Source organism: Ahaetulla prasina, chromosome 4 (assembly GCF_028640845.1).
Source record: "Ahaetulla prasina isolate Xishuangbanna chromosome 4, ASM2864084v1, whole genome shotgun sequence".
Lineage (NCBI taxonomy): Eukaryota > Metazoa > Chordata > Lepidosauria > Squamata > Colubridae > Ahaetulla > Ahaetulla prasina.
In genome coordinates, this window is record NC_080542.1 from 145,616,955 (window position 1) to 145,637,297 (window position 20,343).

General features: G+C 43.8%; 1 protein-coding gene and 1 long non-coding RNA gene across 10 annotated transcripts in view; one reads left to right on the forward strand and one right to left on the reverse strand.

Annotated features, from left to right (window-relative positions):
* LOC131197238 (uncharacterized) overlaps positions 1-8,933 on the reverse strand; it is a 28,121-nt gene extending 19,188 nt beyond the window's left edge. The window contains exon 1 of the long non-coding RNA XR_009154916.1: positions 8,787-8,933. This is a non-coding gene — a long non-coding RNA (uncharacterized LOC131197238). The remainder of the gene's footprint in view (positions 1-8,786) is intronic.
* Positions 1-20,343, forward strand: part of ADCYAP1R1 (ADCYAP receptor type I) — a 187,799-nt gene that overhangs the window by 34,535 nt on the left and 132,921 nt on the right. For all 9 annotated transcript variants that reach the window (XM_058181027.1, XM_058181026.1, XM_058181028.1 and 6 more), the window contains exon 2: positions 7,999-8,136. In XM_058181027.1, coding sequence (XP_058037010.1) covers positions 8,086-8,136 — 51 coding nt within the window. In that variant the 5' untranslated portion in view covers positions 7,999-8,085. The remainder of the gene's footprint in view (positions 1-7,998; positions 8,137-20,343) is intronic.

A 20,343-nucleotide genomic window follows, 5' to 3' on the forward strand; every position in this document is an offset into this window, starting at 1 on the left:
TAACTCTGAGCCAATCAGCAGGAGACAGGGAATTCTAGTCCCACCTTAGGCAGGAAAGCCAGCTGGGTAATTTTGGGCCAATCACCAGGAGATGGTGAGTTCTAGTCCCATCTTTGTCATGAAAGCCAACTGGGTGACGCTCTCTCAGCTCAACTTACCTTACAGGGTTGTTATGGCAACATCCAATGACCAGGTAGATAGATTTCTCCCCCTATTGATCTGTCTCTAGCCTGATCCTTCAAATCATCCAATTGTTATATGTTCTTCTTCATTGTAAGCGAGTCCATCCACCTTCTACTCACCTTCCCCTTCTCTTTCCTTCCATAATGGACTTTTCAAGAAAGCTGGGCGATTGATGGACGGACGGATGGATTCATTGCGTGCCTTCAAGTCTGTGTTGACTTGTAGTGACCCCATGGGTTGATCTTATCCAAGAGAATCTGACCCTAAAACCTGTGTTTCAGGTCTTCCAGTGGTCCTCTCACCACTTCTATCATTGAGCCCATCCCCTCTCTTACCGGTTGTCCTCTTCTTCTCTTTCCTTCCACCTTTCCCAGCTTTGAGGTCTTCTCCACAGATTTGGGCCTTCACATCATGTGTCCAAAGTGAGATAATTCCAATCTGGTCATTTGTTCTTCGAGTGAGAACTTTGGATTGATGTGTTCAGTAATTCATTTGTTTGTTTTCGTGAGGGTTTAAAAAAAACAAACCAACAATACAGAAACATAACGTAAAGTATAATCAACAGCTGAGGAGCCAAATCAATTTGGATAAATAACAACTGCATCACGAACTCTCTGACTCTCGTGTCCAGGAACACATCCACCTCTTTAAAATCTTCTGGAAAGCTGGCAGAGTTGAGGCCAATTTAATTTCAGGGGGACAATCCATAAGGCTGAGGCAGCCACAGGGAATAAATTACATGGTATAAATAAATGTAGCTGTAAAACACCTAGTGAAACTTATTGATCCAATTATCATGATGTTAATCCAGATCATATAATTGCAGGTAGTGGTTGATTTATGACAGATAAAGAGAGAGAGAGAGACAAACAGACTGACAGATAATACAGAGAATAGATAGATAGATAGATAGATAGATAGATAGATAGACAGATAGACAGATAGATAGATAGATGGATGGATGGATGGATGGATGGATGGATGGATGGGATAGATGATAGACAGATAAAGAGAGAGAGAAAGAGATACAGATAGACAGATGAGAAAAATGCATACCAATAAAAGAGAATATTTGTAGTTAGCTAACTAGTTAGGCCTCACTGGAGAAGAGCCTAATGCTGGGAAAGATTGAGGGCAAAAGAAGAAGGGGACGACAGAGAACGAGGTGGCTGGATGGAGTCACTGAAGCAGTCATTGTGAGCTTAAATGGACTCCAGAGGATGGTAGATAGGAAGGCCTGGAGGAACGTTGTCCATGGGGTCGCAATGGGTCGGACACGACTTCGCAACTAACAACAACAACAACTAGTTAGGTATTCAGACACACACACACTCACACGGATGATAGATGGATAGATACATGATAGAAAGATAGATGGATGGATGAATGGATGGATGGATGGATGGATGGATGGATGGATGGATGGATGGATAGATAGATAGATAGATAGATAGATGGATGGATGGATGGATGGAAAGATGGAAAGATGGATGGATGGATGGATGGATGGATGGATAAGAAGATAGATAGATAGATAGATAGATAGATAGATAGATAGATAGATAGATAGATAGATGGTAGACAGATAGAGAAAGAGAGAGAAAGAGAAAGAGATACAGATAGACAGATGAGAGAAATGCATATCAATAAAAGAGAATATTTGTAGTTAGCTAGCTAGTTAGGCATTCAGACACACACACTCACACACACGGATGATAGATGGATAGATACATGATAGAAAGAGAGAGAGATTTATCATTTTCTGCCTTGGCCTCTCTCTATTTCCCCATCTTTCCCCCTTCCTCCTTCTCTCCTTCTCCTCTATCCCTTTCTCCTCTTTCTCCCCCTCTCTCTTTCCCTCCCCCTCTCTTGCTGTCCCTCTCACTCTCTCTCCCCCCACCCTTCACCATCTCTCCCTCTCTCTCCTTCTCACCTCTTCCTCTCCGTCTCCTCTCTTACTCTCTTGAGCCAGGCCGCCTTGTCAGAATGGCTTCCACCCATTCCTTCTCGTCTTGTCCTCAGGGACCCCTCTTCTCTGTGGCAAGCCTTCAAAGGTCAAAATGTAAACATGTAAAAAAGATGTTGAGTCTCTAGTTAGAAAGAGTGCAGAGAAGAGCAACAAAGATGATTAGGGGACTGGAGGCTAAAACATATAAAGAACGTTTGCAGGAGCTGGGTATGTCTAGTTTAATAAAAAGAAAGACTAGGGGAGACATGATAGCAGTCTTCCAATATCTCAGGGGTTGCCACAAAGAAGAGGGAGACAAGCTGTTCTCCAAAGAACCTGAGGGTAGGACAAGAAGCAATGGGTGGAAACTCATCATGGAGAGAAGCAACTTAGAACTAAGGAGAACTTTCCTGACAGTTAGAACAATCAATAAGTGGAACAACTTGCCTGCAGAAGTTGTAAATGCTCCAACACTGGAAATTTTTAAGAAAATTTTGGATAACCATTTGTCTGAAATGGTGTAGGGTTTTCTGCCTGGGCAGGGGGTTGGACTAGAAGATCTCCAAGGTCCCTTCCAACTCTGTTGTTGTTGTTGTTGTTGTTGTTATTGTTATTGTTATTGTTTTGTTATTATAAAAGACGGCTAATCATGTCTCCCATAAGTCTTTCCTCAGTTAAATTACAGTATATCATTGATGCTGATCTCAACCAGGATGTATAAAACAAGCCAGTTATTGTTGGCTTCCTCTATCCTTGGTTTGTTAAAAAGGAAATTCAAGGTCTCTCCAGCATGGTGGTCTTGGGAGAAATGGGGGGATATGATGCATAGAATCGTCCTGTTTCAGACAGTTGTATTCTCTGTGAAATAACTTTAGTTTTCCAATGTTTTCTTGACACTGAGCAACATCTGGCCGGTATCTGTGGTTTCTCCTTCTTTTAAGGCCTTCTCCCACTTTGACCTCCCTGCGGCACAGATGTTCTCGTGATGCTGCAGCTCCTGGCAGTATTAAGCGACTCCTAGAGTTGCCTTTGTTGTTCGTTTTTTGGAAGGAAGGCAGGGCACTGGAGCAAGAGGGAAAGGAAGGGAAGCCAGAAAGAAGCTGTCAGTAGGTCAGCAAATGTCAGGGTGGATTGCTTCCACGGCTTCTTAAAGTTTGGCAGGGAACACTTTCACTCGGTTGTAGAGAAAGGTTTTAGCCATAATGGAAGTGTAACCTCATCCTCCCTTTTCTTCTGTTACGATTGGAAATGAGTAACTTCCACCAGTTTGAATAAGTTACTCACATATAATGTACAGGAAATGAAGCTTCTCGTGATGCTGTGTTTCTCCCTTTCTCCTTCTTCTGCTCTTTCTCCTCTTTCTCCCCTCTCTTCCTCCTCCTCCTCTTCTTCCTTCCTCCTCTTCCTCTTCCTCCTCCTCCCACCCTCCTCCTCCCACCCTCCTCCTCCTCTCTCTCCTTCTCACCTCTTCCTCTCCGTCTCCTCTCTTACTCTCTTGAGCCAGGCCGCCTTGTCAGAATGGCTTCCACCCATTCCTTCTCGTCTTGTCCTCAGGGACCCCTCTTCTCTGTGGCAAGCCTTCAAAGGTCAAAATGTAAACATGTAAAAAAGATGTTGAGTCTCTAGTTAGAAAGAGTGCAGAGAAGAGCAACAAAGATGATTAGGGGACTGGAGGCTAAAACATATAAAGAACGTTTGCAGGAGCTGGGTATGTCTAGTTTAATAAAAAGAAAGACTAGGGGAGACATGATAGCAGTCTTCCAATATCTCAGGGGTTGCCACAAAGAAGAGGGAGACAAGCTGTTCTCCAAAGAACCTGAGGGTAGGACAAGAAGCAATGGGTGGAAACTCATCATGGAGAGAAGCAACTTAGAACTAAGGAGAAATTTCCTGACAGTTAGAACAATCAATAAGTGGAACAACTTGCCTGCAGAAGTTGTAAATGCTCCAACACTGGAAATTTTTAAGAAAATTTTGGATAACCATTTGTCTGAAATGGTGTAGGGTTTTCTGCCTGGGCAGGGGGTTGGACTAGAAGATCTCCAAGGTCCCTTCCAACTCTGTTGTTGTTGTTGTTGTTGTTGTTGTTATTGTTATTGTTATTGTTATTGTTATTATAAAAGACGGCTAATCATGTCTCCCATAAGTCTTTCCTCAGTTAAATTACAGTATATCATTGATGCTGATCTCAACCAGGATGTATAAAACAAGCCAGTTATTGTTGGCTTCCTCTATCCTTGGTTTGTTAAAAAGGAAATTCAAGGTCTCTCCAGCATGGTGGTCTTGGGAGAAATGGGGGGATATGATGCATAGAATCGTCCTGTTTCAGACAGTTGTATTCTCTGTGAAATAACTTTAGTTTTCCAATGTTTTCTTGACACTGAGCAACATCTGGCCGGTATCTGTGGTTTCTCCTTCTTTTAAGGCCTTCTCCCACTTTGACCTCCCTGCGGCACAGATGTTCTCGTGATGCTGCAGCTCCTGGCAGTATTAAGCGACTCCTAGAGTTGCCTTTGTTGTTCGTTTTTTGGAAGGAAGGCAGGGCACTGGAGCAAGAGGGAAAGGAAGGGAAGCCAGAAAGAAGCTGTCAGTAGGTCAGCAAATGTCAGGGTGGATTGCTTCCACGGCTTCTTAAAGTTTGGCAGGGAACACTTTCACTCGGTTGTAGAGAAAGGTTTTAGCCATAATGGAAGTGTAACTTCATCCTCCCTTTTCTTCTGTTACGAGAGGAAATGAGTAACTTCCACTGGTTTGAATAAGTTACTCACATATAATGTTCAGGAAATGAAGCTTCTCGTGATGCTGTGTTTCTCCCTTTCTCCTTCTTCTGCTCTTTCTCCTCTTCCTCATTTTTCTCCCCTCCCCTTTATCTCCTCCTCCCCTCTTCTCTCCCCCTCCTCCTCCTCTTTCTTCGCCTCCTTCTTCTCTTCTTCCTTCTCCTCCTCTTTTTCCTTCCTCCCCCTTCCTCCCCCTTCCTCCTCTTCCTTCTCCTCCTCTTTCTTTTTCTCATTCTTCTGCTTCTTCCTTCTCCTCCTCTTTTTCTTCCTCCCCCTTCCTCCTCCTCCTCTTTCTTCTTCTTCTTCTTCTGCTTCTTCCTTCTCCTCCTCTTTCTTCCTCCCCCTTCCTCCTCTTCCTCCCCCTTCCTCCTCCTCCTCCTCTTCTTCTTCTCCTTCTTCTTCTTCTTCCTTCTCTTCCTTTTCTTCCTCCCCTTCCTCCTCTTCCTCCCCCTTCCTCCTCTTCCTTCTCCTCCTCTTTCTTTTTCTCATTCTTCTGCTTCTTCCTTCCCCTCCTCTTTTTCTTCCTCCCCTTTCCTCCTCTTCCTCCCCCTTCTTCCTCTTCCTCCCCCTTTCTCCTCCTCCTCCTTCTCCTCCCACCCCTCCTCCTCAGGATAGCATCTTTCCATGTCTTCTTTTTAACAACAGTTGGGCCCTCCCTGGTTTTTGAGGTTGCAAAGGAGATGAGAGGAGGTTTGTACGTTCCAACTTGCAAGATTGATGTTGGCCTTGTGGGCTAAACCAGCTAGTTCCTAATTTATTCTAAAGCTACATTGACAGCAACTTGCAAGCCTGAAAGTACAGCTCCCCCAGCGTCTCTTTTGCAGCCTGAGAAAGTAGGGTGGGTCCCTTTCTAGTCTATTTCTCCACCCATTATGGCAGCTGAGGGCTGTGCCGATTCTCTTCTGACTTTTTCCCTTGGTAGTGTCTCTACATCCATCACCGAAGGTCCTCATAACATTATATTCCCCAATGCAATACAAGCCATAAATGGCTGACTCCATTTCCCCCCAGTCTCTCACTGGGGAGAAACATAGGCCTGGAGTCAAGAAGATGTCGGCCATAAATGGAGGCCTTATTTTTTTTATATTTATAAAAAAAGGGGTTTTATTTTTTCCATAATAATTCCAACAAATTAATCACTTATCCAACAATCCATCCTCAATCGGGCCTGCTCAGCCGCCACTCCCTTCCTTAATCCTTTCCACCCTTCTCTACCTTCCTCTACTTTCCCCATCCTTCCTCCTCCTCGCTTTCCTACTTCCTCTCCTCCTTCCCGCTTCTCACGTCCATCCTTTCTAACCCTCCCTCTCCCCTTCCTTCTCCTCCTCCTCCTATCCTTTCTTCCTCCTCCCTTCTTTCCTACCTACCTACCTCCCTACTTTCTTCTTTCTTTCTACTCCTCTCTCCCTACCCTTTCCCATCTGTTGTGGTTGCTGAGCAGCCCCGACTTTACACCAATCCAACTTATTTAGTTCTACAATTATTCCTGTACAATGGCATTCAATCGATTTATAATCTTCCCCCTTCCCCCCCACACCCATTTCCTCTTCCACCTCCGCCCACCCACCCCCCGGAGACTTCCCAGAACAGAATACAGGGTATAATGTATAATGGAGGCCTTATTTTTGAGTCCTACAAGTTGCAACCTGAGAACTACCCAGTGATGGGATTCAGCCGGTTCGGGCAAACCGGTAGTTAGATTTCTGGGTGGCCGCACCCTTTCCCACCTCGACTCTTCCAGGAGTCCCCACGCGCCCCATTTTGGCTCCCAGTTAAGTGCAGGGAAGCCCGCTAGGCCCAAAATGGGAGGTGGGGGGTGGGGGAGGCATTGCACCCTCCCACGGCCCATTTTTGCTCCCAGGGGGACGCAGGAGGACAAGTAATGCCTGTCACACCCTCTGGCCACGCCCACCATGGCCACTCCCACCCAGCTGGTCATTAGGGCAGAGAACCGGTTGTTAAATTATTTGAATCCCACCGCTGGAGCTACCAGTAGTCCTCCACTTACAACAGTTCATTTAGTGGCCACTCGAAGTTAAAACAGCACTGAGAAAAGTGCCTTATGAATCCATTTTTCACACTTAACTATAGTTGCAGCATACCCATAGTCACATAAACAAAATTCGGATGTTTTGCAACTGACCCCTGTTTATGACGGTTGCTGTTGCAATGTCCTGGGAAAATGTGATTTTTCTGACAAGCAAATTCAACAAGGAAGCCAGATGTACTTCACAGCTGTGTGGCTAACATAATAACTGCAGTGGCTCACTTAAAAAACGGTGGCAAGAAAAGTCATAAAATGGGGTAAAACCCACTTAGCAAACATCTCACTTAGCAATGGAAAATTTTGACAGAATTGTCGTAAATCAAGGACTACCTGTATGGTGGCCAGCTTTGGGTCTAGTCCTGTGTGTGTGTGTGTTTGTCAGTATGTGAAAATGCTGTCACTGTGGAAATGCTCTTAGTTTCCTTGAGTTGTTTGTTGAGTTGTGAGATATTTTTTTTCTATTGAAAAAGTTTTATAAAAAATTTTTCCCCCATACATCCCCTCCTCCCCCCCAACCCTTACCCTTTAGATGGGATATTGTTTATTACAGAAGATTTGACTTTAAACTTAATGGACTTAGATGAGAAGGTAGAATTATCGGCATATTTGAAAGATTATTTTTGAAAGATATATATAATGGAGACGGTTTGTTTGTTTGTTTTAAAAAAAATATTGGATTGAAATAACAAAATACTAAATAGTTTTTAAATGAATAGAATGTAATTGTATTAGTATTAATATTTTCCTTTTTCTTCTTTTTTATAGAAAAGGGGAGTTGAGGTTCAAGAAGAGGGATGGGAGTTTATGTTAATTAGCATATTTTAGTTTATGATTGCTAGATACGATACCCTGTATTTGCTCTGGGAAGTCGGGGGGGGGGATGGGGGAAGGAGGGAGGAGATTATTTTTTTTTGGTAGACAAAATTACACTTCTTACACAAGCAGAATTTTTGATCATCATTCCTTTGATTTTCCATTCTGATTTCACAGTTCCAGATCTTGGTTTTTACATATTTTCTGTTTTTTCCCCCCCCTTTCCTAAGATTTGAAGATCTTGAGACGGAAATTTCCAAGGGTTTTGTCATCCAGCCTTTAAACCCACTGAATCTTTGAGTTGGTTCACCTAAAAGATGACCTCCTGTTGGAAGAGATGGGCCTTCGCCATGGTGCTGTTTCCCATGGTAAGCCATTTTAACAACATCATTGTATTATGTATTGTATTAAATGATTGCAAAGGTAGCATTCTGTACAATAATCACACAATTGGTAAGCAGACAGATGACAAGGGAACTAAAGCATACGAGGAACATTGAGGGAACTGGGTTTGTCTGGCTTATTGAAAAGAAGGACTAGGGGAGACATGATAGCAGTGTTCCAATATCTCAGGGGTTGCCACAAAGAAGAGGGAGTCAAACTATCCTCCAAAACACCTGAAGGCAGGACAAGAAGCAATGGATGGAAACTCATCAAGGAGTTAAGGAACTTAGAACTAAGGAGAAATTTCCTGACAGTGAGAACAATCAATAAGTGAAACAACTTGCCTGCAGAAGTTGTAAATGCTCCAACACTGGAAATTTTTAAGAAAATGTTGGGTAGCCATCTGTCTGAAATGGTGTAGGGTTTCCTGCCTGGGCAGGGGGTTGGACTAGAAGGCCTCCAAGGTCCCTGTTATTATGGATTTACTCTTTTCATGTATCTAAATTATGTTTATACTTTTACCTGTTATCTTATATATGATTGACAAATAAATAAAAATAAAATAAACATATACGAGAGAGAGAGAGAGAGAGAGAGAGAGAGAGAAATATTGTGAAATTGGCCGGTTACTCACAGCCTCCGTTGCAGTCCAAATGAGCAATTTTCTGCCTGCTCAATTTCCCCACTGTTTTCCTGGCCCACTGAGAAGGTCTCCACCATCTCCACTTCCTGCAGAAAAGGTTCGTCTTCTGCAAAAGAAAATAAAGGCTTGGGTGTCTTCCAAAGGCTCTGTTGTCCTCCTTTTAAAATAACCCGAATGCTGTTGACATTTAACAGAATTAGGTGATTTGAAACAGATTTGGTGGCTGGGCTGCAGTTGCCTTCCCAGCCATTATGTGTGTGTGTGTGTGTGTGTGTGTGTATCTATGTATGTATGTTTTCTGAGGTTTTCGCGGGTGTTTGTATGTAGGTCTTTGGTTATTCGGGTTTTCTCCCGCGTAAAATTGGAAGTGTCTTGGCGACGTTTCGACGAAGTCTCATTTGTCATCTTCAGGCCTCACTTCGTGCCTCTTCGGAGAAGGGCAGGATATAAATGCGAATTAAAAAAAAAAAGTCACCCAACTGGCTTTGATGTCTAAGGTGGGATTAGAACTCACCATCTCTCAGTGATTGGGCCAAAGTCACCCAGCTTTGCGTCTACCGTCCCTTAGAACTCACTGCCTCCTGGTGATTAGCCTAAAGTCACACAACTAGCTTTCGCATCTAATGTGGAGCTAGAACCAAAGTCACTCACTTAGCTTTCATAGCTAAGGCAGAACTAGAACCAAGGGCGAAATGCTCCAGCGTCTGCTACCAGTTTGTTTTGCTACCAATTTGCTGCGTGCGCGCATGCACAGTACACACTAAACGCACACCAAATGCACACTTTGCGCACATGTGCACCACAGGCGCTATCGCGCAGCACTGAAAAAGGAAGTTTAAGAAGCCTTTTCAAAGGTAAGTAGAACCTTAGCAAGGTGGCGGGGGGGGGGAACAGCTGTGCAGGATTTCCTGCTTTCTAGCGAATATAAATCGCGCAGCACAGCTGATTGTAAGAAATACCAGTTCAATCGAATCATAGCATTTTTTTACTACTGATTTTCCCGAACCAGTAATTTTTATTACAACCGGTTCGGCCGAACCGGTCCAAACTGGTAACATTTCACCCCTGACTAGAACTCATCCTTTCCTGGTTCCTAAGCCAGCAAACTTCACTACTAGACCAAACTGGCTCTCAGAAATATTTTAGTTCCATGCTCAGGGCAGTGATTGAGTGATTTGGTTCACAGAGTGACTCCCTCAAATGAATGGAGGTCATTTCTGTGACAGTTCGGTTAATAGGCATAATGATTATTTTTTTATTATTATTATTTGAATTTATATCCCGCCCTTCTCCGAAGACTCAGGGCGGCTTACACTGTGTCAAGCAATAGTCTTCATCCATTTGTATATTATATACAAAGTCAACTTTTATTGCCCCCAACAATCTGGATCCTCATTTTACCTACCTTATAAAAGGATGGAAGGCTGAGTCAACCTTGGGCCTGGTGGGACTTGAACTTGCAGTAATTGCAAGCAGCTGCTGTTAATAACAGACTGCTTAGTCTGTTGAGCCACCAGAGGCTCAACATTATTTAATGTTTCAAATCTTGTCCTCAAAAAATTTGAACCATTTCACAGCCCACCAATGAAGTTTTTTTTTTTTTAATAAATGAACTATAGGTAGGGATGAACCCCTTTCAGAAATTTAGAATTCAGTAGGTTTGAACTGTATATAAAGTGAATTCTGTTAGTAATCCTCGACTTACGACCATAATGGAGCCCAAAATTTCTGTTGCTAAGCTAGTGAGTTTTGCCCAGGGGTGAAATCTAAATTTTTTTTGCTACCGGTTCTGTGGGCATGGCTTGGTAGGCGTGGCTTGGTGGTGGTGGTGGGTCATGTGACTGGGTGGGCGTGGCTATGTGACTGGGGGAATCAAAAGACAGAAACTCGCTAGTAATGTCCTGTTGGAGCGGGGTTGGACTAGATGACCTCCAGGTTCCTTTCAGCCCTGGATTATCCTCTGAAGCTGCCTCTAGTGCCAGGTTTGTACTCCTTCCTACCTTCCTTCTTTCTCTGCTCAGAGGCTTTTTTTTTTTACTTTTAAAAGCATTTTTTCATCCGAAGAAAAAAATGCTTTTAAAAGTAAAAAAAAAAACACTCTGATGATCGTGTGGCTCAGCTGGGCACGCAGGGGGAGGGGCAGGGATTTTTGCTACTGGTTCTCCGAACCACCCATTGCCATCGGTCAAATCCGGTCCAAACCAGGAGCATTTCACCCCTGGTTTTGCCCCACTTTACGACCAGTTGTTAAGTGAACCGCTGAGGTTGTTTATCTAGCCAACAGGGTTGCTTCCCCACGGACTTTTCTTGTCAGAGGGTTGCAAAAGGGGATCACATGATACACACACACACACACACACACACACACACACACGACCCTGCAACCATCATAAATAGGAACCACTCGACAAGCATCCAAAATTCCATTCACAGATGCTGCAACAGTTGTTAAGTGTGAAAAACAGCCAGAAGTCAATTTGTCCAGTGTGGTTGTGACCTGGTCACTAAACAAATGGTGCTATGTCAAGGGCTACCTGTTCTTTTTTTAAGGAGCCCCTCGTCTTGTATCTGTGGGGCATCTTACCTTGCTAAGATCTTTGCACCTTGTTGAAACCGACAGTCGCAGCTAATAAACAGTTCCTCCTTGACCTTGATTAGGGAGATAATTACGTCTTCAAAGTCGCTGTGAGCAGAATTTGGGCCGGTAATAAGAGAGTGGCAGGAAACAGTGAGGTGAATATAGGCTTGGAAGAAGCTTTATGCTAGCTTAAAACAAGGTAGTAGTTTAGCATCTGGGTGCAAATCAGTAAGTTTCCACCTCCAGCAATAAGGATGAGCAAATTGGTCAATCTCAGATTTGCTCCAAGCCTGTTTTAATGGGTCTCAGTAAGCTTTCAACTATAGCTACAAAGAAAAATGGGGGCTAAACCATATGAAAAATGGTTGCAAGAATTGGGTATGTCTAGGTTAACGAAGAGAAAGTCTAGGGGTGACACGATAGCAGCCTTCCAATATTTGAGGGGCTGCCACAAAGGAAGAGTCAAGCTATTGTCCATAGCAGGGGTCACCAACTTTTTATTTATTTATTTACATTTATATCCTGCCCTTCTCCGAAGACTCAGGGCGGCTTACAGTGTGTAAGGCAATAGTCTCATTCTATTTGTATATTTACAAAGTCAACTTATTGCCCCCCCAACAATCTGGGTCCTCATTTTACCTACCTTATAAAGGATGGAAGGCTGAGTCAACCTTGGGCCTGGTGGGGCTTGAACCTGCAGTAATTGCAGGCTACTGTGTTTTAATAACAGGCTCCTTACAGCCTGAGCCACCACGGCCCACCCAACTTCAGGGTGCTGCTGTTTTCGAACCTCAGGGGCCACTAAATTCATAATTTTAAATCCCACGGACCACTAATATGATCTGCCTAATGACCGGCTGGGTGGGCGTGGCTAGGTGGACATGTGACTGGGTGGGCAACTCAATGTCACTCAAGTTGAGGGGCACCTTGCGAGCCTCTACGCCTTGCCTGCCCGCCTGGACCCTTTAGGGCCCCAACAGGAAGCAGTTGTTGGAGCTAAGCGGCCACCACGAGAAAGAGTTGGCAAAACAGCTCAGTTCAAATTGGATCTGGCTCAGCAGAAGCACCTCACTGAGGACTAGGAGCATAGGCTTTCCAAGCAGAGGGAAGACCTGTGGGAGTGCAAGGCCAGGTACAGGCACCTGAAGGCTCAGCGGGCTGAGATGGTCAGCCAGGTCCAGGCCATGATGTAGTCCCACTGGAAAGAGGCCCTCCGGCTCTTCGCCACCAGCGTCACTTCCTTCCAGCCTTCACCCAAAGCCCCACACCAGGAGGCTGAAGCAGACCCCAAGTTGGAATTTCTGCCCCCCTCCGACCCACACAAAAAGACCCCGAAGGGGGAGACTCTCTGCAGCAACACAAACATTCATTGCACATATCCTGCCCAGGAGCCCTAGTTTGAGGACCCGTGATTTACATGTTTCCTTAGAAGCTGGACTTATGACTTACAACCACAATTGAGCCCCAAATGTATGTTGCTAAACGAGACAGCTGTTAAATGAATTTTGCCCCATTTAACAACCTTTCCTACCACAGCGGCTAAGTGGATCACGGTTCTTAATGAAGATACTCACACGGTTGTTATCTGAATATGGCTTCTCCATGGACTTTGCTCGTCAGAAGGTCTCAAAAGGGGATCGCGTGACCCAGAGACACTGCCACCGTCATAAATATGAGTCAGTTGCCCAGTGCCTGAATGTCGATCAACGTGAGCATGGGGGCTGTGCAATGGTCGAAAGTGTGAAAAAATGGTCATAAGTCTGTTTTATCAGTGCCATTCAGAGGTGGGTTTCAGCAGGTTCTGGCAAACCGGTAGCGGAAATTTTGAGCAGTTCGGAGAACTGGTTAAATACCACCTCCGGCTGGCCCCGCCCACCCCCATCTATTCTCTGCCTCCCGAGTCCCAGCTGATTGGGGACTTTGCAGTATTCTTCCCCTGCCACGCCCACCAAGCCATGCCACGCCCACCAAGCCACACCCACAGAACCGGTAGTAAAAAAAAAATTGAAACCCACCACTGATGCTATTGTAACTTTGAAAGGCTTTTAAGAAGAGACTGGGCAGCCCATTGCCTGGAATGGTGCAGGGTCTCCTGCTTGAGTGGGTGGGGTGGGGGTGGGGGAGTTGACTAGAACAGGGGTCTTCAACCTTGGCAACTTTAAGCCTGGTGGACTTCAACTCCCAGAATCCCCCAGCCAGCAAAGCTGGCTGGGGGAATTCTGAGAGTTGAAGTCCACCAGGCTTAAAGTTGCCAACGTTGGAGACCCCTGGACTAGAAGACCTCGAAGATCTCTTCCAACTCTGTTATTTTGTTATGCTGTGGCTGGTGTCAGCTTTGACGATGTCCAGCTGCCGTCTTTTTTGGCAGCCCGGTTTTCTTTTTTCCACTGACTCTTCCCAACGTAACTGCTTTCTCTCATAATTTCTCTTGCATGTCATGGTCAAAATGTGTGAGATGCAGTTTTGTGATTTATTTATTTTTTGCCTTCCGGTGACATGACTGGTGTTAATGCCCTCGGGTGCTTGCTTGTTAGCCAGGCATCAGTTGCTTTTCTACCCTAGGAATACACAGGATCCGTCTCCAGCACCTCAGCTCAAATGAGTTGGTTTTCTTCCTTTCTTGATTTTTTTTTTTTAAGGCTGAGCTTTCACCATGGAGAAAACTGTCCTTATGCCATTTCAAATACAGCTCTTAGCTGAGAGGAATAACAGAAGGACAGAGTTGGAAGGGTCCTTCGAGGTCTTCTAGTCCAACCCCTGGCTCAAGTAAGAGATCCTATGCTCTCTTCTTAAAAACCTCCAGTGATGGAGCACCCACAATAGAATAACAGAATAGCAGAACGGCAGAATTGGAAGGGACCTTGGAGGTCTTCTAGGCCAACCCCATGGCTCAATAGAATACCCTATACCACTTTCAGGCAAATGTGTTAATACCACTTTATAATGCCTTGGTAAGGCCACACTTGGAATATTGCATTCAGTTTTGGTCGCCACGGTGTAAAAAGGATGTTGAGACTCTAGAAAGAGTGCAGACAAGAGCAACAAAGATGATGAGGGGACTGGAGGCTAAAACATATGAAGAACGGTTGCAAGAACTGGGTATGTCTAGTTTAATAAAAAGGACTAGGGGGGACATGATAGCAGTGTTCCAATATCTCAGAGGTTGCCATAAAGAAGAGGGAGTCAAACAATTCTCCAAAGCACCTGAGGGTAGAACAAGAAGCAATGGGTGAAAACCAATCAAGGAGAGAAGCAACTTAGAACTAAGGAGAAATTTCCTGACAGTTAGAACAATTAATAAGTGGAACAACTTGCCTGTAGAAGTTGTAAATGCTCCAACACTGGAAATTTTTAAGAAAATGTTGGATAGCCATTTGTCTGAAATGGTGTAGAGTTTCCTGCCTGGGCAGGGGGTTGGACTAGAAGACCTCCAAGGTCCCTTCCAACTCTGATATTGTTGTTGTTGTTGTTGTTGTTGTTGTTGTTATTATTATTATTATTATTGGCTGTCCAGTCTCTTCTTAAAAACTCCAGCGATGGAGCTGTCCTAAGCAACCAGCTGGAATTTGCTACCTCTTTGGTAGACTGACTGACCGAATCCTCAGCTAGCAAAAATAGGGTTATTTGGGTGGGTGGTTGGGGGGGGGATGGACGGAATGCGGGCAAGATTTCTACCCCAATCCTCTCCCTTATATTTGCTCATTTCCTAACCTTCGATCAGTTAACGGGGCTGGAGAAGCATCTGCTGCCAATTTCCCGTTTGCCAGCTATATTTGGAATTTGCTCTCCCGAACGCCCACGTTTCCGAATCCTGCTCCATTCTTCTGGCTTGAAGTGTCTCTGCAACCTTCCGCTACTCCGGCTAATTAGAAAGAGAACCTGGTTGCAAATGGATTTCGTTTCGCGCCCACCCTCTTTGCAAAGCGAGGGGGTTAATTAGAGTCAGATAAAATAGGGGATTGTCAGGCCCGAAAGATCAAGTCCACACATGATCAAGCCCCGTCAAACGGATGTATTGCTAATCATGCTTATGCAGAGGAATTTAATCAACTGCAGGTAGCCCTCGACTTACGACCAGAACTGGGACCAGAATTTCCATTGTTGAGCAAGGCAGTTGTTAAATGAGTTGAACCGCTGCAAAAAAAAAAAAAAAAGCTATTGCATTGTGTCAGTCATGAAGGTCACCCTGTCATAACTTATGACCGTAATGCACATATTCCATTATGGTCATAAATCCAGGACTATGGATCCAAAAAAACCAAATGCCAATTGTGTTAGAATAGAATAGAATAGAATAGAATTTTTATTGGCCAAGTGTGATTGGACACACAAGGAATTTGTCTTGGTGCATATGCTCTCAGTGTACATAAAAGAAAAGATACCTTCATCAAGGTACAACATTTACAACACAATTGATGGTCAATATATCAATATAAATCATAAGGATTGCCTTATGATTTATATTATGATAAAGACTATACCCCATTTTTACGTGGGGTGCGTGGAGGCCCTGCTTCTGCCTGAAAAATTGGTGTATGTTTAGAGGAGTTGGAATATTTTTTAAATAGAATTACAGAATAACAAAGTTGGAAGGGACCTTGGAGGTCTTCTAGCCCAGCCCCCTGCTCAGGCAGGACACCCTATACCATTTCTGACAAATGGCTTTCCAATCTCTTCTTGGAAACCTGCAGGGATGGAGCACCCACAACTTCTGGTGGCAAGCTGTTCCACTGAGTAATTGTTCTAATTGTCAGAAAATTTCTCCTTAGTTCTATGTTTTTCCAACAGTTTGTTCACAGTGATGTGTTTAATGGTGGGATCAGACATTTCAATATTTCCCTTCTTTTAGGGAAACTTGTTAGAATAACAGAATACGGGTGGTCCTTGACTTACGGCCACAGCTGAATTTCTGTTGCTAAGCGAAAGTGAATTTTGCCATCCTTTCTTGCCATGGTTTTTAAGCGAATCACTGCGGTTTTTAAGTCAGTCACATGGTGGCTAAGTGAATCTGCTGACTTTGCTTGTCAGAAGGTCTCAAAAGGGGACCACGTGACCCCAGGACACTGCATTCATTACCCAGTTTGGTCATGAAACTTCTGCAAGGAAACCATCAAGCGCAAATCACTCCACTCTAAAACTATTAATTCAGCTTACAGTCAAGAAATCCTTTGGAAGATGTACTGTTGATTTACTTTATAGAACGAAGGAGAAATTTCCAAACAGTGAGGACAATTAATTGGTGGAACTTGCTTGCCTTCGGAAGTTGTGGGAGTTTCATCACGGGAGGTTTTTAAGAAGAGACTGGCCAGCCGTTTGTCTGAAATGAGCAGAGCGGGTAGGACTAGAAGACCTCCAAGGTCCCTTCTGTTTTTCTGAAGGATTTTCTGACTATTTTTTTTTTAATTTTGTCACAACAGTATATACAAGCATCAACATAAATCAGCAAAATATCATATAAGCATATATATGAGCAAAAGTATGTAATAATTGTATTAATTTGATATAATGAAAGGGAACAATAGGACAGGAACGGTAGGCACTTTTGTGCTCTTATGCACGCCCCTTATAGTCCTCTTAGGAATGGGGTGAGGTCAATAGTAGACAGTTTTTGGTTGAAGTTTTTGGGATTTTGAGAAGAGACCACAGAGTCAGGTAGTGCGTTCCGAGCACTGATAACTCTGTTACAGAAGTCATATTTTCTGCAATTGAGATTGAAGCGGTTAACATTAAATTTGAATCTATTGTTTGCTCTTGTATTATTGCGATTGAAGCTGAAGTAGTCTTTAACAGGAAGGACATTGCAATAGATGATTCTGTGTGTTAAACACAGAGGTCCTGTCGGAGTTGGCGGAGTTCTAAGTTTAGTTTCTAAGTTTCTAAGACTATCCTTCAGTGCTAACCACTGTTGTGTTCCCTTTATAACAGGGGTCTCCAACCTTGGCAACTTGAAGCCTGGGGGACTTCAACTTCCAGAATTCCCCAGCCAGCAAATCTGGGAGTTGAAGTCCGCCAGGCTTCAAGTTGCCAAGATTGAAGACCTGCTCTGCCTTGTAACATGCTGACAGGGACAGAGTCTGCTTAACACAACCTAACATAGATTATCCAGAAACATGACAGCAAGCTTAAATGAAGAGGCCAGAATTTGGCTGTTGAGAATTTGAGCCTCAACAAACCTCAAAAGGGTGCTAGTTTATAGAATTGTGCAAAATGTGGCAGATTGCTCAAGACCATGTGGGTGTTTTCATAGAAACGGAAAGGTCTGTGTTTAGCAGAACTTCAGATTGTACATTGTTGGAAACGTTGAATTAGTGACCCCCAAGACCCGTATCAATCTTCCAACTCTGAAAACGCTTTTCATCCACGAACCACTTGTCATTTCATGAAGTGGAATTCATTGGGCTGCCTTTTCCTGTCTTACAGACGGCAGGCTAAATCTTTTTCTGAATAATTTCGTTTCTTCGCCTTCCTTTCTGGAAGGATTACAAATAGATCTCTTTTTCCATACGTTTTCCCTGCTGCAGGTAGTCCTTGACTAATGGACTACCTGCAGCAGGGAACGTCAAATACCTGACCTTCGGACATTCCGTCGCGAACTGAAGACACATCTTTTTATCCGCGCGGGGCTGGCTTAAATTGGATTTTTTAAATGTGAAATTTTATTAATTTTTAAACGGGGTTTTTAGTTTATGGAAATTTTAATTTCAGGCTAATTTAAATAAGTTTTTAAATGGTATTTTAATCTGTATATTGTATTGTTTTATCTTGTACACCGCCCTGAGTCCTTCAGGAGAAGGGCGGTGTAAAAATCAAATAAATAATAATAATAATAATAATAATAATAATAATAATAATAATAATAATAATAATAATAATAATAATAATAATAATGGCCATCCCTTGAAGTGACTCTTGAAGTTACCACACCGAAGATTAATTGATTAATTGTTCTGACTGTCAGGAAATTTCTCCTTAGTTCTAAATTGCTTCTCTCCTTGATTAGTTTCCACCCATTGCTTCTTGTTCACCCTCAGGTGCTTTGGAGAACAGCCCGACTCCCTCTTCTTTGTGGCAACCCCTGAGATATTGGAACACTGCTATCATGTCTCCCCTAGTCCTTCTTTTTATTAAACTAGACATACCCAGTTCCTGCAACCGTTCTTCATAAGTTTTAGCCTCCAATCCCCTCATCATCTTTGTTGCTCTTCTCTGCACTCTTTCCAGAGTCTCAACATTCTTTTTACATCGTGGCGACCAAAACTGAATGCAATATTCCAAGTATGGCCTTCCCAAGGCATTATAAAGTGGCACTAACACTTCACGTGATCTTGATTCTATCCCTCTGTTTATGCAGCCCAGAACTGTGTTGGCTTTTTTGGCAGCTGCTGCACACTGCTGGCTCATATCTAAATGGTTATCCACTTGGACTCCAAGATCCCTCTCACAGTTACTACTATTGAGCAAGGTACCACATATCCGGTACCTATGCATTTTGTTCTTTTGGCCTAAATGTAGAACCTTACTTTTTTCACTGTTGAATTTCATTTTGTTAGATAGCGCCCAATGTTCAAGTCTCTCAAGATCTTTGTGTATCTTGAGCCTATCTTCTGGAGTGTTGGCTATTTCTGCCAGCTTGGTGTCATCTGCAAATTTGATGAGTTCCCCATCTATCCCCTCGTCCAAGTCATTGATGAAGATGTTGAAGAGTCCTGGGCCTAAAACAGAGCCTTGGGGTACTCCACTGCATACTTCCCTCCATGTAGATGCAGTTCCGTTGAGGACTACACGTTGAGTGCGGTTGGTCAGCCAGTTACGAATCCATCTGGTGGTGGTGCTGTCTAACCCACATTTTTCTACTTTATCTAGTAGTAGGTTATGGTCTACTTTATCAAATGCTTTACTGAAGTCCAAGTAAATTATATCGACAGCATTCCTCTGGTCCACTAATTCTGTCACTTTGTCAAAGAATGCGATAAGATTAGTCTGGCATGATCTGTTTCTGACAAACCCATGTTGGCTTTTGGTTATTACTTTGTTTGCTTCTAGGTGTTCGGTGATTCATTGCTTGATTATCTTTTCCAGAAGCTTCCCTGGTATTGAGATTAGGCTGATAGGTCTGTAGTTTCCTGGATCTGGTTTTTTCCCTTTTACTTATGACAGTTGTAGAGTCCTTGGGTTTCTTCGATCCCCTTTTGCAAAGTAAGATCAAGCGGGAAGCCAGATTCACTTAACAACCGTGTAATTCACTTAATAATTGCAGTGATTCACTTAACAACTGCGGAAGGAAAGGTCGTAAAATGGGGCAAAAACACAGCTTAGCCAATGTCTCACTTAGCAACAAAAACTTGGGGCGCAATTGTGGCTACCGATTAAACCTTTAAATCTTTTCAGGACAGTTTTGATGTATTCCCATTTCTTTGTGAAAGGATTGCAGAGCGACAATTGGAAGCTTGTTGAGAAGGTAAAATACGTTTTAGACAGGAGACAGGAGACAGATAGGCCTCACCGTACAATCACAACTGAGCCTAATATTTATGTTGCTAAGTGAGAGAGTTGTTAAGTGAGTTTTACCCAGTGGTGGGATTCGAATAATTTAACAAGTGGTTCTCTGCCCTAATAACTGGGTGGGTGGGCGTGGCCATGGTGGGCGTGGCCAGGGGCATGACAGGCACCCCTCAGCCTCTTGCACACCCCCTGTGAGCAAAAATGCGCCGCGGGAGGCACTGCACCCCTTGCGCCCCGTTTTGGGCCTAGTAGGCCTCCCTGCAGCCTCCTATGAGCAAAAACAAGCCATGGGTGGGAGGGCTCCCTGCACTTACCTGGGAGGCAAAATCAGGGGCGTGGGGACTCCTGGAAGGTCCAGGGTGGGGCCAGCCAGCAATTTAACCACCGGTTCGCCCGAATCTGCCTGAACCGCTGAATCTCACCGCTGGTTTTGCCCCATTCTATGATCATTGTGGCCATAGTTGCTAG